This window comes from Onychostoma macrolepis, chromosome 05 (assembly GCF_012432095.1).
Source record: "Onychostoma macrolepis isolate SWU-2019 chromosome 05, ASM1243209v1, whole genome shotgun sequence".
NCBI lineage: Eukaryota > Metazoa > Chordata > Actinopteri > Cypriniformes > Cyprinidae > Onychostoma > Onychostoma macrolepis.
The window spans coordinates 41,102,815-41,117,398 of NC_081159.1; the positions used below are offsets into that span (position 1 = coordinate 41,102,815).

At 35.3% G+C, this 14,584-nt stretch overlaps 1 protein-coding gene across 1 annotated transcript in view; it reads right to left on the bottom strand.

Annotated features, from left to right (window-relative positions):
• Positions 1-14,584, bottom strand: part of tnks1bp1 (tankyrase 1 binding protein 1) — a 30,443-nt gene extending 15,859 nt beyond the window's left edge. Inside the window, 6 exon segments of the mRNA XM_058776920.1 lie at positions 5,757-6,464; positions 6,466-6,575; positions 6,578-8,092; positions 8,095-8,324; positions 9,378-10,360; positions 14,390-14,584. Coding sequence (XP_058632903.1) covers positions 5,757-6,464; positions 6,466-6,575; positions 6,578-8,092; positions 8,095-8,324; positions 9,378-10,345 — 3,531 coding nt within the window. The 5' untranslated portion in view covers positions 10,346-10,360; positions 14,390-14,584.

A 14,584-nucleotide genomic window follows, 5' to 3' on the forward strand; every position in this document is an offset into this window, starting at 1 on the left:
TGTCCATCACAGAATGCACTCACTTCAGGTTGTCGATCAATCCTTGATGCTCTTCCTGCACATTCTTCCGCAACACACGTTTAACATCAATCCATTCTCCAGTTGATCTCCTCCTGTGAAATCTTCTTGTTTAGATGAGGTAGAAACACAAATCTGAGAAAACAATCTTCTGACATCCAGATATTAAAGTCTCGTAAGCTTTCTCTTGTGCAATTCTCACAGATCCCAATGGAAAAAACATAGCAGCACTCTGGCAAGCCCACCTCTTACGCTTGACACGCTGCAGGTACGAACAGGTACCGGAAACAGACACAGCCCTCAAATGAGTGACAACATCCCGGCTCAGAGAAACAGAGAGAGAGAGAGAGAGAGAGAAAGGGGGAAGGGATGAAAGAAGATCAAGGACATTTATGTGTCACTGCATTGGAAATAGTAAAATACAGATGGGCCGAGAGAGAAAACAGGAAAAGGTTTTATTTGGGAACCTTTCTGTATCTGTGAACTTTGAAAGAGAAATGCTAAACCACAAAACCCTTATGCAAACCACTGCTGAATCAGGTGCTCTATACTTGACTGTGCATTAGTTTGACTATTTGTCATGACTAACAGGCTGTGTTTGTCTAATATGAGCCATAGCGTGTGTGGCTGCAATAAACTCTCCTTGACACCAGCTGTTACGCTTAGAGTAAGTATAGGTTTAACTGGAGGACATTTATTCCACACTAAATAATCATACAGGATAAGAAACTGTGTATTAGCCATTGTAAGTATAAAATAAAGATGGGAAGGATATTGCATGAATTGGCTTTCACAATGAAAAGCCAGACAGACAGACAGACAGACAGACAGACAGACAGACAGACAGACAGACAGACAGACAGACAGACAGACAGACAGACAGACAGATAGATAGATAGATAGATAGATAGATAGATAGATAGATAGATAGATAGATAGATAGATATGCTGATTTATGATCAATGTTGGAAACAGTTGTGTTGTTTAATACTTTTTTGGAACCTGTAATACTTTTTTCAGGATAATAATTTTACAAAACATTTCTATTTCAAATAAATAACAATTTCTGAAGGATCATGCAACATTGAAAACTGGAGTAATATGTGCTGAAAATTAATTTCCCCCCCATCACATATTATCATATTTTTATATTTTGTTTAATTACATTTATTTTATTACATATTAAAATATTAATATTAAATATTTCAGAGACTTTTTAAAACAAAATCTTACATCACATGCATTTGAATGGCATGTATTTTTTTACACTTCCACAGCTGACCACATTTAATCGCCTATAGCTATGGCATAGCATGAAAAATAGTTAAAAAAACAAAAACAATAAAAATATAACAATATAAGAACGCTTGTGAAAACTCCTAAGCACAAAATCCTCTGGCTGATTTAAGCAATAGTGTTTGTTAAACTTAATGACCCTGTTGGTTAAGTAAAGCACCAGTTTACTTGCTAGAAATTTACTAGTAATTTACTAGTTACTCTGATTATGTAGCTAACTCACATCGTACATATCTCTAGGTGAGTTGAACACTGTTCAAGAGAAGTGAAATTAAAGACGTTTCCTCATAAACACTACTTGAGAAAACAGATCAACTTGACGTTACTGAGAATCATATTTCATAGAGCGTAAGAGGTAGAAATACTGCACCATACTGTAATCATAATGAATTTCATAGCAACAAGGAAAACATTATATTACTTTACTAAGCATATTAAAGAACAAGCTTCACCTGGCAGATAATAAACCAGGCAAATCCTATCAATCTTTGAAGAACTAATTAATATCTAGAATATGCCAGCACCCTAGCAACCACCTAGTAACCACAGTATATGGTACAGTATTTCACATACATCATGCTTAAAATTCTCAGAACATAAAAAAGACAAAACATTTATAATGTTGCAAAAGATTTCTATTTTAAATAAATAATGATTTTTGAAAGATCACGTGACTGACACTGAAAACTGGAGTTAAATGGCTGCTGAAAATACATGTTTTAAATCACATTTACATTTGATTATATTTTGTTTAATTTTATTTAATTATATTTGAGAATATTTAAAAATATTGAATACTTTTAAAATAATAATAATTTTTTAATAATATTTCACAATATTACACATTTTACTGTATTTCAGCCTTTTCAGAGACTTTTTATTTTTATTTTTATTGAAACTTTTGTGTTGCTGGGTACAACAAAATTGCTGTTAAATAACCATATTTCTTAGTGATTAATCAAAGTAATGGCAATTTGCATGTAAACAACTGAAGAGGTTGTGTTTAATAATAATAATAATGGACTAATAGACAAAAGTACTCTAATTATTATTAATCAATTGAAATTATTTGGAAAGGTTTATAACTTTTATATTTATTTATTTTATATTATAATTGTTACTATATATATAAAAATGAACTTTGTACCACTTTATGTAAACACATAGTATTTTTATGAACTTACTTTTATTAAATACCCTCCAAGCCCACATTAATTCTAATAAACTGTTCTGTGAACAAAAGCATACATAACCCAGAGAAAGCCCACACATGCACAGATATTTTCTCTATTTTCCCGATGTAAACACACAGTAAGACCCAAGAAAGTCTTAATCTGTAGACCTACAAATTCAACCAGTAGTTCACATGAAAATAGGGAAGCCAAATATTATTATAACATATTCAAATAATTCTATTGCAAATTTTCTATTTCTGTTTCAAAGATTTTGGAGTTTAAACTGTAGGATAATTTGAAGCATAAAACACCCCTTTCTTCTCTGCTTTGCATATGAAAGTAAACATCCAAACCTACAGGGCTTTGCAAATCATTTACATGAAGATCGGAGCAGAGAAACTTCCCTGTCTGGCCCCAAAACTTTTCACAGGAATCAAGTTCAGCTCTGTAAACCATAATCAGTGGTGCTCACTAAACTCAACTATAGCGCATACTTAGAGTTTGATCAAATCCAGTATGTCCTTAGCTGAAAGCGCTGTTATGTTAAGGCAGTGATTATGTTGCTGTGATTACATTGGTGCTCATGTCATCAGAATGTTGTAAATGATGCAATTCTGATCATAATTACAGTAAAATATATGGAGCACTGTGGTTTTAATTGCACTATACGAGCAAGTATAGAGTACAATTCAACTGCATTTCTGCCACTCGGATAAACAAGAACCGAGGACTGTTTTGCATTTGAAGCAGCAAATAAAAACAGCAGCAACAAACAAGCCTACTGTATTTGAATCAGACATTTTGTGTTGCTGTTGCCAAGAAAATAAAGACGAAATGGCTGTAAAACAATATATTATATTACAATATTTTTAATCAAAATAATGGCAAGGAGCACATAAACACAACTGAAGAGGTTTGCCCATGTCTTGTAGACATCCTAATAATAATTGAACCATCTGAAAATCCTCATTGATGTAATTTTTATTTCAAATTAATTTGATAAAAGTACTACAATAAACTGACACTAAATTCATTCTGACTGGATGAGCTGCGTTCAAAATAACAGCTTTCAAAATAACAGTATATAATATATACAGTATATACCCTTGTCATGTAGGCATCATAATAATAAGATAATATAAGACTAATATAACACTAACTAACACTAAATTTACTGACATTTTGATATTTAAATATTTTTATATCTAAATCTACATTTAAATATGTAAATATTATATATATATATATATATATATATATATATATATATATATATTTATTTATTTATTATTTGTATTCCTGTATTTCATCAGGAAATAATGAAAATAAGGTCAAGGAGCATGCAAACACAACTAAAGAGGTTCCCCGTCTCATGTAGACATCCTAATAACAATATAATAATAATTTAATCTGGATTAATTGCACAGTAATCAGACATATCAGATTGGTGAACATGTAATCAATGCCAATGTTTGTATAATCTGTTGCTTAAATGCAGTCAATAGGTGTTGTTTGAAAATGCCACAGGCCTGACTCAAGGACAAGGTGTCATGTAAGAATAAACACTATATACACACAAATCTATACACACACACACACACACACACACACACACACACACCCAACACAAAGCAGTGTTGACTGCGGTGACATCACTCTGTGCCATCATAAGACACCAATGGGAAATTCCAACATGACACAATCAATGGAAACAAAGGCCCTGCCCTGAAGACGTGGATCAACCCTACAAGAGCAACATCAGCTGAACAGGGTTCCTCGTACCCTGACTGTGAGCTCAGAAGAGATTATGTTTGCTGTCACTAAAAAAAATCACGCAATTCTCTACAGGTGATACTGCGAGCTAGATTTTTAGACTTTTAGCATGTTTGGTGCATGCAAGTTGTGCTTATACAAGCCCGGACATTTACAGTTCTTGCAGTTTTCTCATTAAGAGACAATGCTTGTGAAGTTTGGTGAATCCAGATACTATTTTTCTTCCTTCAGAACTTCCAACAAACATAAAAACACCCGCTGAGCAAATTCCATAAATTTGTGTTTAGAATAGATTAGAATGACAGTATGTAGGTTGTATATTATAAAGATACATGCATCTGTAACTGTGACTGAGATGAAAACTAATGCTAACAGATGAGATCTGCTTTCAACAAGCAGGTAAGTGTATTTCACACTGTTAAGAGCCCTTAAAAACAAAATGTGGGACTGGTAAAATGTCTACAATAACATAACATTTTAGCGATTAATACTTTGATTGCAAAGACTTTCATGACATCTGGTTACCTTTGAATGGCAGGTTATAAAGGCAGGTGTTGTTTGCCCCCATAATGTAGTTACAACATTGACTAACAGGGGTTAATTGTTAAAGCTAACCAGCTAGTAACCCCCTATAGGCTGCTGTGTGCATTAAACTACCGAAAGCCAAAAAGGCCAAAATTGTTAAGTGTGTTCATCTAGTGTTTACAGGTTAGAGGGGCCTATTTTCATAATACGCTTTATAAAAATGACTTTTTTTTTCTGATTCTGATTGCATGATCCGTGTTCGAAATGCAGATAATTGCACACCTATGATTGCACATTATATATATTCAGATTTCAGTCAGGCTAACAGACTTTTTTTTTTTACATTATAATTATATACTCTATATTACATTATTTTATATAAATATTTTATATATTATTATTATTATTTGTATATATTTTCTATTATTTTCTATATTATAAAATATTTAATATTATTTTTATATATTTTGTATTATGTGTATATTTTATTTAAAATATTTAATTTGTATATTTGTTATGGCATGTGCCGTACTATAATTGCTCTGATTAATTCAAAAATGTAAATATTTTGACAACTTTCATATTACATTATTTTATATGATTCATTTTTATTCAAATATATATTTTATATATTTTATAGAGTATTAAGATTGGACAATAAATACACTGATTATTATTAATAAATATAGATACTTCAACATTATTTTTCACTTTTATATTTTTATATTAAGATGTGCCTTAGACATTGAATAATTTGAATATTGATGTATTTTATAATATTGATCTTGGGGCCATTTCATAAAATCAATAAGCAACTTGAAGTGAATTACTGTGATTATGGTAAAGGGAGGTTTTAGATTAAATTCGTAAATTCTCTTGTGGCTTATTGTTTTATTAAAGTCAAATATATATCACAGTAAAAATCTATGAACTATATCGCAATATTTAATCAACCACCATTGGTCTCACCTCATCTGTTTTTGGCTCCAGCAGATCCCCTGGTATGGACTCAAATAAATATGTGTGCGTTCTGCTTTCTGTAGAGTTGTGCGGACTGGAAGCTTCAGGTCCAAATCCGATCAGATCATGCACAGACACCTGATCTCCGCTTGGTTCTTGGGGTCCAGGACGACTGGACTTTGATTCTGGCTGTAGACTGTGGTCAGGAGCAGCAGGAGTTTCTCTGGATGGAGACGGAGTCGAGGAACGTCTCGCCCTGGTTCCCCATCTTCGGGGTTTGACTGAAAAGTCATCGTAAGTCACTTGTGTGAGCCGAGGCGAGACGGTGGAGACGAGAGTCTGTGCCGCCGCCGGCTCCTCCGCGTCAAACGATATTAAATCATAACTCGTAGGAACTTCCTCTCGTAATCTCTCTGCTGCTTCACACGTTTCCATCTCCATCTCATGTACTCGTTCCTGTCTCCGTTTTTCTTCTTTCAGTCTTTCAGTGCTTCTCCTCTCTTCTTCCATCTCTTTTTCTTTCTTTAGTCTCTCGAATTCTCGTTCTTGTCTCAGTTTTTCCTCCTCTTTCTGTCTTCTCTCCAATTCCTGAATTCTTCTCCTCTCTTCTTCCATCTCTTTTTCTTTCTTTAGTCTCTCGAATTCTCGTTCTTTTCTCAATCTTTCCTCCACTTTCTGTCTTTCAATCTCTCTTCTTCCATTTCTCTCTCTTTCTTTAGTCTCTCTCTTTCTTTAGTCTCTCGAATTCTCGTTCTTGTCTCAGTTTTTCCTCCTCTTTCTGTCTTTCAATCTCTTCTTCCATTTCTCTCTCTTTCTTTAGTCTCTCTCTTTCTTTAGTCTCTCTCTTTCTTTAGTCTCTCGAATTCTCGTTCTTTTCTCAGTCTTTCCTCTTCTTTCAATCTCTTCTTCCATTTCTTTTTCTTTCCTCATTCTCTCTATTTCTCGTTCTTGTCTCAATCTTTCCTCCTCTTTCTGTCTTTGAATTCTTTGTCTCTCTTCTTCCATCTCTTTTTCTTTCCTCATTCTCTCTAATTCTCGTTCTTTTCTCAGTCTTTCCTCCTCTTTCTGTCTTTCAATCTCTTGAATTCTTTTTCTCTCTTCTTCCATCTCTTTTTCTTTCCTCATTCTCTCTAATTCTCGTTCTTTTCTCAGTCTTTCCTCCTCTTTCTGTCTTTGAATTCTTTGTCTCTTCTTCCATCTCTTTTCTTTCCTCATTCTCTCTAATTCTCGTTCTTTTCTCAGTCTTTCCTCCTCTTTCTGTCTTTGAATTCTTTGTCTCTCTTCTTCCATCTCTTTTTCTTTCCTCATTCTCTCTAATTCTCGTTCTTTTCTCAGTCTTTCCTCCTCTTTCTGTCTTTCAATCTCTTGAATTCTTTTTCTCTCTTCTTCCATCTCTTTTTCTTTCCTCATTCTCTCTAATTCTCGTTCTTGTCTCAATCTTTCCTCTTCTTTCAATCTCTCTTCTTCCATTCGTTTCCTTTCTTCCATTTCTCTCTGTTTCTTTAACATCTCTTCTTTTTCTCGTTCTTTTCTCAATCTTTCCTCCACTTTCTGTCTTTCAATCTCTTGAATTCTTTGTTTCTCTTCTTCCATTTCTTTTTCTTTCCGTATTCTCTCCATTTCTCGTTCCTTTCTCAGTATTTCCTCTTCTTTCAATCTCTCTTCTTCCATTCGTTTCCTTTCTTCCATTTCTCTCTGTTTCTTTAACCTCTCTTCTTTTTCTTGTTTTTGTCTCAGTCTGTCCTCTTCTTTCTGTCTCTCCAACTCCTGAGTTCTTCTCCTCTCTTCTTCCATCTCTTTTTCTTTCTTTAGTCTCTCCTTTTCTTGTTCCTGTCTCAGTCTTTCCTCTTCTTTCAATCTCTCTTCTTCCATTTCTCTCTGTTTCTTTAACCTCTCTTGTTTTTCTCGTTCTTGTCTCAATCTTTCCTCCTCTCTCTGTCTCTCCAACTCCTGAATTCTTCTCCTCTCTTCTTCCATTTCTCTCTCTTTCTTTAGTCTTTCTTCTTCTCTCAGTCTCTCTTTTTCTTCTTCAATCCTTCTCTTCTCCTCTTCAATCTGCCTCTCCCTCTCTTTTTCGGCCTGTCTCCTCCTCTCCTCCTCTTTTCTTTCCTCTTCAATTCTTCTCTTTTGTTCTTCTTCTTGCTTTCTCCTTTCTTCCATCTGTCTTTGCTTTTCCTCTTCCTGTTTTCTCTCTTCCTCAGCACGTTTTCGTTGCTCCTCTTTCTGTCTCTCTATTTCTCTTGCCTTCCTCTCCTCCTCCAAATGTCTTTCCCTTTCCCGCTGTTGTCTTTCTTTCTCTAACTGCTCATCTTTTCTCTGTTTTTCTTCTTCTTCCTTCTCTTTGTCTCCGCATCTAGGCTCATCGCAACCCTTTGGTAAACAGGAACAGGGACATAGTCCTCCTCTTCATCTTCATGGTCTTCCTCTTCTACATTCTCCACACTAGCAGCAGAGCTCTTGATTTCTGCCGCACTTGGCGGTTTGTCAACAGGCATCTTCTCTGTCGCTGCAGGTTTTTCAGATGATCTCTCATTTGGTGTCTCATCTGAGGTGCTTAGTGTCTTCTCAGATGGTGGACTGCAAATATAAGAGTTTGGAAATATGTTACAGCTTTGAACATAAGGACAACATAAAGCCAACATATATACATACATTTCCATTGGCCCCACCACAGAATAATTTTTATTTTTAGTTATTTTTATGTTTGCTAAGAATAATATTTGTATTTGTCATTTAATGTTTTTGTTCCCGCCACAGTAGGCCAATGCAAAAAGAATATTTGCAACAAATTATTCAGCTACATTATTCATAAACACACTTTTTTTTCTGATAAATGATTGCATAAATCATCATTGATTGGTTTATACTGAAGACTATAACAAATTTTTGCAATTTTTAACAAAATCAGTTAGTCATTATCTTGTTGACAAATCAGCAAAATTGAGGTTAATTGTGAAACAGATTCTAAAGAAAAATGTTTATGTTAGGCTACTAAATAAAATAAACATTACATATTAAACTGAAACATTCATTCCTGAATGATTCAGAGCTTTTTTTTTTTTTGAACGAATATGCTGAATGAATGGCTCATTGACTCATTCACATGTTTCGTTCCTGAATGATTCAGCACTTTTATGAATGAATCCGCTGAAGCAATGGCTCATTGTCTCACTCGCTTGTTTCGTTCCTGAATGATTCTGTGCTTTTTCGAACGAATTCGTTAAATGAATGGCTCACTGACTCGCTCCCTTGTTTAATTCCTGAATGATTCAGCGCTTTTTCAAATGAATCCGCGGAATTAATGGCTCTGAGTCGCGCATTTGTTTCGTTCCCGAATGATACAAGCTTTCTCAAACAAATCATGATTCACTGACTCACTCGCTTGTTTTGTTCCTGAAAGATTCTGTGCTTTTTCAAATTAATCCGCTGAAGGAATGGTTCATTGACTTGCTTGCATGTTTCATTCTTGATTTGATCACCGGTGTGATTGTAGTCTATGTGTCCAATCGTTAGTCATAACAGACATAGATGAAGCTGAACCATAGCTGAAATGTTTACTAATATGATTGAAATACAAGTTTCGAGAGAGAGAGAGATGAAAATGAAATAGAGAATGCAGGCTTCACTAACCTTTTAGGACCACCAGTGGACGGCAAGCGTATCCTTGGCGCGTCCAAGCTCAGGTTCTGGATTCTCTGTTTAATATCAACAGATATTTCGGCAGCTGGATTGTCTCTTTTGTTGAAAGTGTCCCTGCGCTGAGCTGCTGTAGATCGATCGAAGAGAAGGCTGATCCGTCTCTTAATGCTGCCTCCGCAGACGTCCTCGTCTCCCATCTCTCCTGTATCCACCGGAAGCTTTGAAGGCTTGCACTCAGAAGGAGAATGTGGCGGCCACTCTTTCTCCGTCTTGCTGGTTTCAGCATCTCTCCTCACCTCCTTCTCGGGTTGAGACTGTGACTCGAACTTGGAGGTCAGCTCAACGGAGAGACGATTTCGAGGCGGCCAGCATCGTGAAGACACTTTGACGTCTGCTTCAGTCTTGGCTGCTTCTTCTTGGACCTTCTGGTTGAGAATCTTTTGATCCTGAGAACCCAAAGATTTTGCTCTGCTCCTGGGCTGAACATCCTTCACATCTTCAGCGGTCACACCAGGCTTTGAGTTTGGACCAGTTTGGTTATTAGAACCAGGACTCTTAGTGGGTTCTGATTTAAGCTTAGCCAATAAGTCAGGTTTTGGGCTGAGTGCGACGGGTTTAGGAGCTGCAATTTGATTAGACCCATTTACTGTGCCGTTTGACCCTGATTTTAGGGATTCAGATGGATTTAGACCACCAGCACCAGGTGTTTTGATATCCAAAAGCGCTTCAGAAGAGGCAGCTCGATGGAGCTCTCTGCTAAAGTTGGTTTTTGGGGCCCGGATTGGGCGGACGGTGGCGTTCCTTTGCAAGGCAAATGGTTTAGGTATGAGGTGGGGTTTTGGGCTCAACGCTGGCTTCCCAGTGTCTCCAGGGAGTGCAGAGGCTGAAACTGAAGGTTTGTCTGAGTTGATGAGCAATTGGCCCATTTCCCTTGTGGTCGCCTCCACCCATGCAGCCATGGCTACACACTGCACCTGGATGGGAAAACAAAAGAGAAACACCCCTGTGGGATCTCAGTGGTATTAACATACATCTTTGGGATGTCCCCATAAACATGCTTGCAAAAGATTGACATGTTTGAAAAGTAAAACTTACTCCAGTTGTTTTATTTGAAAAATCATCACAGTTTTTTTTCCCCTTGGCAGACACATTTGCATGCATAAAACACTGACATATACACTGTAAACACTGTCATGATTTTTTTTCATGACAGTGTAAAAAGGAAAAACAAAGAAAATAAAATACCTTAAATAACTTTAACTTTGTAACATATTTTGCTTATTAATACAGCAGCCAGTATTTTTGATTTGTCAATTTTTCCCACTCTTCTTTGCAAAGGAGTTCCAGACTGATCATATGGGGATCTCCTACAGCCCTCTTCATTCTGCTAATTTTTTTTTTTTTTTTTTTTAATTGTATTTGGATCTGGGTTGTAACTGGAAAAAAAAGCTTTCTTTTCAAAGCTTCATGTTTAATTCAGTGTGTTACTTGCTGTTTCTTTGTAATTATTTGTTAAATTTACTAGCAATTTCTGGCTGAAAACTGTTCCATCACCAATTTGTTTTCAATCTCAATGCAAGTATTATCATTAAGCTAAATTCATTAATAACTTTAACACATTTAAACATTTTTTGAAAGTTCTGAGGGCTTTTCAAGTAGATCTGTATCTTATCAAGCTAAAATATATATATATTTTTGATGAAAAACTAACACCTTTGAAAATTTTATACAAGTGTGTACAGCAGTCATAAAAATCTGAGGTTAAATGTCAGTCATATCAGATACAAGAACAGTTTGTTATTAATTAGATTGTTAGGTTCTTTGTTTGGCACTTTTCAAAAGAAGTACCATTGCATTGAATTACTTTTTTATGATGATTGTGCTGATCACTTCAATGGCTAGTGAGACAACAAGCCCTGAGCTGTGAGGAAACCTCTGAGCATCAATATGAATGTAGTACAAGTAAGATAAGGAAAGTGTTACGTAATATTAAGTAGTCAAATGTTTTTGGATGGTTTAATCAATGTGCATTCTGGAAAGATTTGTTTGAATGTTCTAAGTCAGCTGTTCTGATTTAGATCACTGAGTAAATAAATATTCACTTAGTGGACACTTTTAGGCGTCATGAAGCATTTTCGCTTTCAATACGGACAGAAAAAGATGTTAGGACCTGCTTAGGACTTTAGTTGGTCGTTGTGCTTTAACCAACACAGTGGTTTGTATGGTTAGTTTTAGAAGTTTGCCCCTATTTGTTAGCTGCTGTAACTACAACGTTACATGGGCAAAACGTTTTTTTCTCCATTAAAAGCAATTCAAAAGATCTTCTAAACAGAATATCTAAACATGCTTAACATAAAATGAATTTACTTGTAAAGATGTTTTCAGAGAACATATCCTGAATACCATTTATATTTTATCTCACTATGGGTAAATATTTCTATGTTTTAAGCACAAACCTTATATATATATATATATATATATAGCACTAAAAGTGGTTCTTTGGCTAGTAATCATAGGGTAACCACTTTTGGTGCTATATAGCACCATATCTTTAAAGGTGCTACACATATACATATACTTTGTCAAATGGTGATATGTAGAACCATAAGAGGTGCCATATTGCACTGTATTTCTTCAACAAAAATATTGCTAAACAGCACCATCAGTGGTTCTTTGGCTCGTAAAGAACCTTTAAAGGGGCTTAACAGGTTCTTTGTACGGCAGTGGTGCTATATAGCACCTTAATCACCCCAAAGAACCACTGAAGAACTGCTGAAGAACCATACAGGAGCTTAACAGGTTCTGTATATGGTAGCGGTGCTATATAGCCCCTCAGTCATGCCAAAGAACTGGTGAAGAACCGCTGAAGAACCACTGAAGCACCAAGATTTGGTGCTATACAGCACCAAAAGTGGTTCCCCTATGATTATGAGCCAAAGAACCACTTTTAGTGCTTCTTTTTTTAGAGTGTATATATATATATATATATATAAATATATGTATATACATACATACACACACGCACACACACATCTTATTCGAAATCTAAAATAATACGAAAAATATTATAAATAATATTAATTAATAAATAAATCTATTTAATATAAATCAATTTAATTTAAGATATATGCTCTTTTTTAAAAATATATTTTTATCATTATATTAAGTAAATTATCATTTTGTGTTAAGCCTGTTAAATGAGACAAAAAGCTGGGTAAATTGAAGAAAAGTCATTATATAATAGTAACTTTCTTGCAACTGCTATGCAAGCTAATGGAGATCTCTACAGGTATATTAGACCTTTTTGGTAGAGACAGAATGAATGAATCAATGAACACTTCAAAGAAGGCATAAACATTTTAAAACAGCGCTCTCTGGGAAAGACACAAAAGGCCAATCCAGTTGGTTGAGCTCTCTGAGGCCATGTTACTCTGGTTGGGCTAGATTTTTAAGTTTTTCCATCCAACTAGAGTTACTCAAACAAGAAACAACTAGACGTTTCTCTGCAGGCTATTTATACACACCCTGCATGACCCACAATAAATGACCAGCATCACTTTCACCTGATGTTTGACTGATATCAGCAGTCTGCATGCAGACAAACACCATCACATGGAGAAATTACTCATTTGCCACCAGTCATGCACTAGCCTGAAATGAACTGAAGCAATCTGAATGTTTACATTTCGAAACCGTCGCCTATGTTCTCTTATCATTGTGCAAAACTCACAGTGCAAAACAAGTTAGAGCCTGGCTTGTTGTGAGAGTTTTTAAGAAATCCCTTCCTCAGACTGCAGACAAAGTCAGGCAAAGCTGAATTAACTTCTGACTTCCATTGGACACAAATGCTTCAGGCGAAGACACTGAAACATTATCCGCAGGTGAAAAAATGCTCACGTCTCATATTTTGGCTTGGTGTAAATCTATCTTCGTTCAACAAACCGGTCCAACAGCAAGCCAGTATTGTCAGATGAGAAATAGCTGGACCAAATGTGTTACACTCAAAAATATATCACAATACTAATAGCTGACAGCCAGCAGTTATCAGACAATCCCTTATCTGTATTTATTGGAGCTGCTGCCAAAGCAGCATTTCTATCCAAGACATTGAAAATTATAGCTGCTAATTACTTGAGAAACCACAGAACAAAAATGTCCTTCTCATGGACAAACTTTAAGTAAATTAGATTATTAAAATGCATACTGTCTTTCTCTGCTTTCTGAGATCCAAACATTTTGACCTGGGATGGTCAAAGGACAGAGTTAATGTTCAAAGTAAGTAAGTTCACAGCATGAAAGATCTGCAGAGCTTACACTCACCAGGAACATATGCAAATTATTATGCACAAATTTACATGCTGAGCTTATGACATGGCCAGTGCGTGTCTGGAGAGGAGCAATATAACCTCCTTTTGTTCATTTATTTAACTGCGTTACTGTCACGCTTCTCTGAATTTACATAGTTAAATTTCACAATAACCTTTTAGTTAGAAACTTTACTAATAACCGTCGACATTATATAATTAATTAGTTAATTAATTAAATGCACAATCAAATATCAATAAATGGCATCAAACTGAGATTTATATATTTATGTAAATGAGCTATTAAAGTTAAGCATTATATAATGTTATCGACTTATAATAAGAGTTTTACATACATAAAAAAGCAAAAAGGGGTGGAAAGGAAAAAAGAAAACCTTATATAAGAGGAGCACAGTAATCTGCACCTGTTGGTTGGTAATAAGTAACTTATGAATAAGTGCCTCTTACAATGAACCGTCTGTCTTTGAACCCTGTATAATTTCCAGCTTTGGGAAAAAAAAAAAAAAAACACTATTTTGGCAGTTTAGGTAGCCTACTATTAAGTATACAGAATGATTAACAAAATAAATATTACAACCGAAATAAGTATACCGTTTATTTACATTAGAGAGTGAATGAATGTCGTCATTAGCATATATTAAATACACAAATAAACGAGTGGAAATAATGTGCATTTACCTGTATAGTGATAAAATTATTCCATAAGATTGTAGGCTACATATAGATTCCAAGCTCAAATACACGTCTGCGTCCTTTTGGATTGTAGGTGTGCAGCTCAAACTTTAAAGAAAGGAGGGCGGGTCGCCAATGTACTAATCCTACTATGGCGACTGCTTACGTTATGAATATTAACTTTTCGTTCTCTGGTAAGGT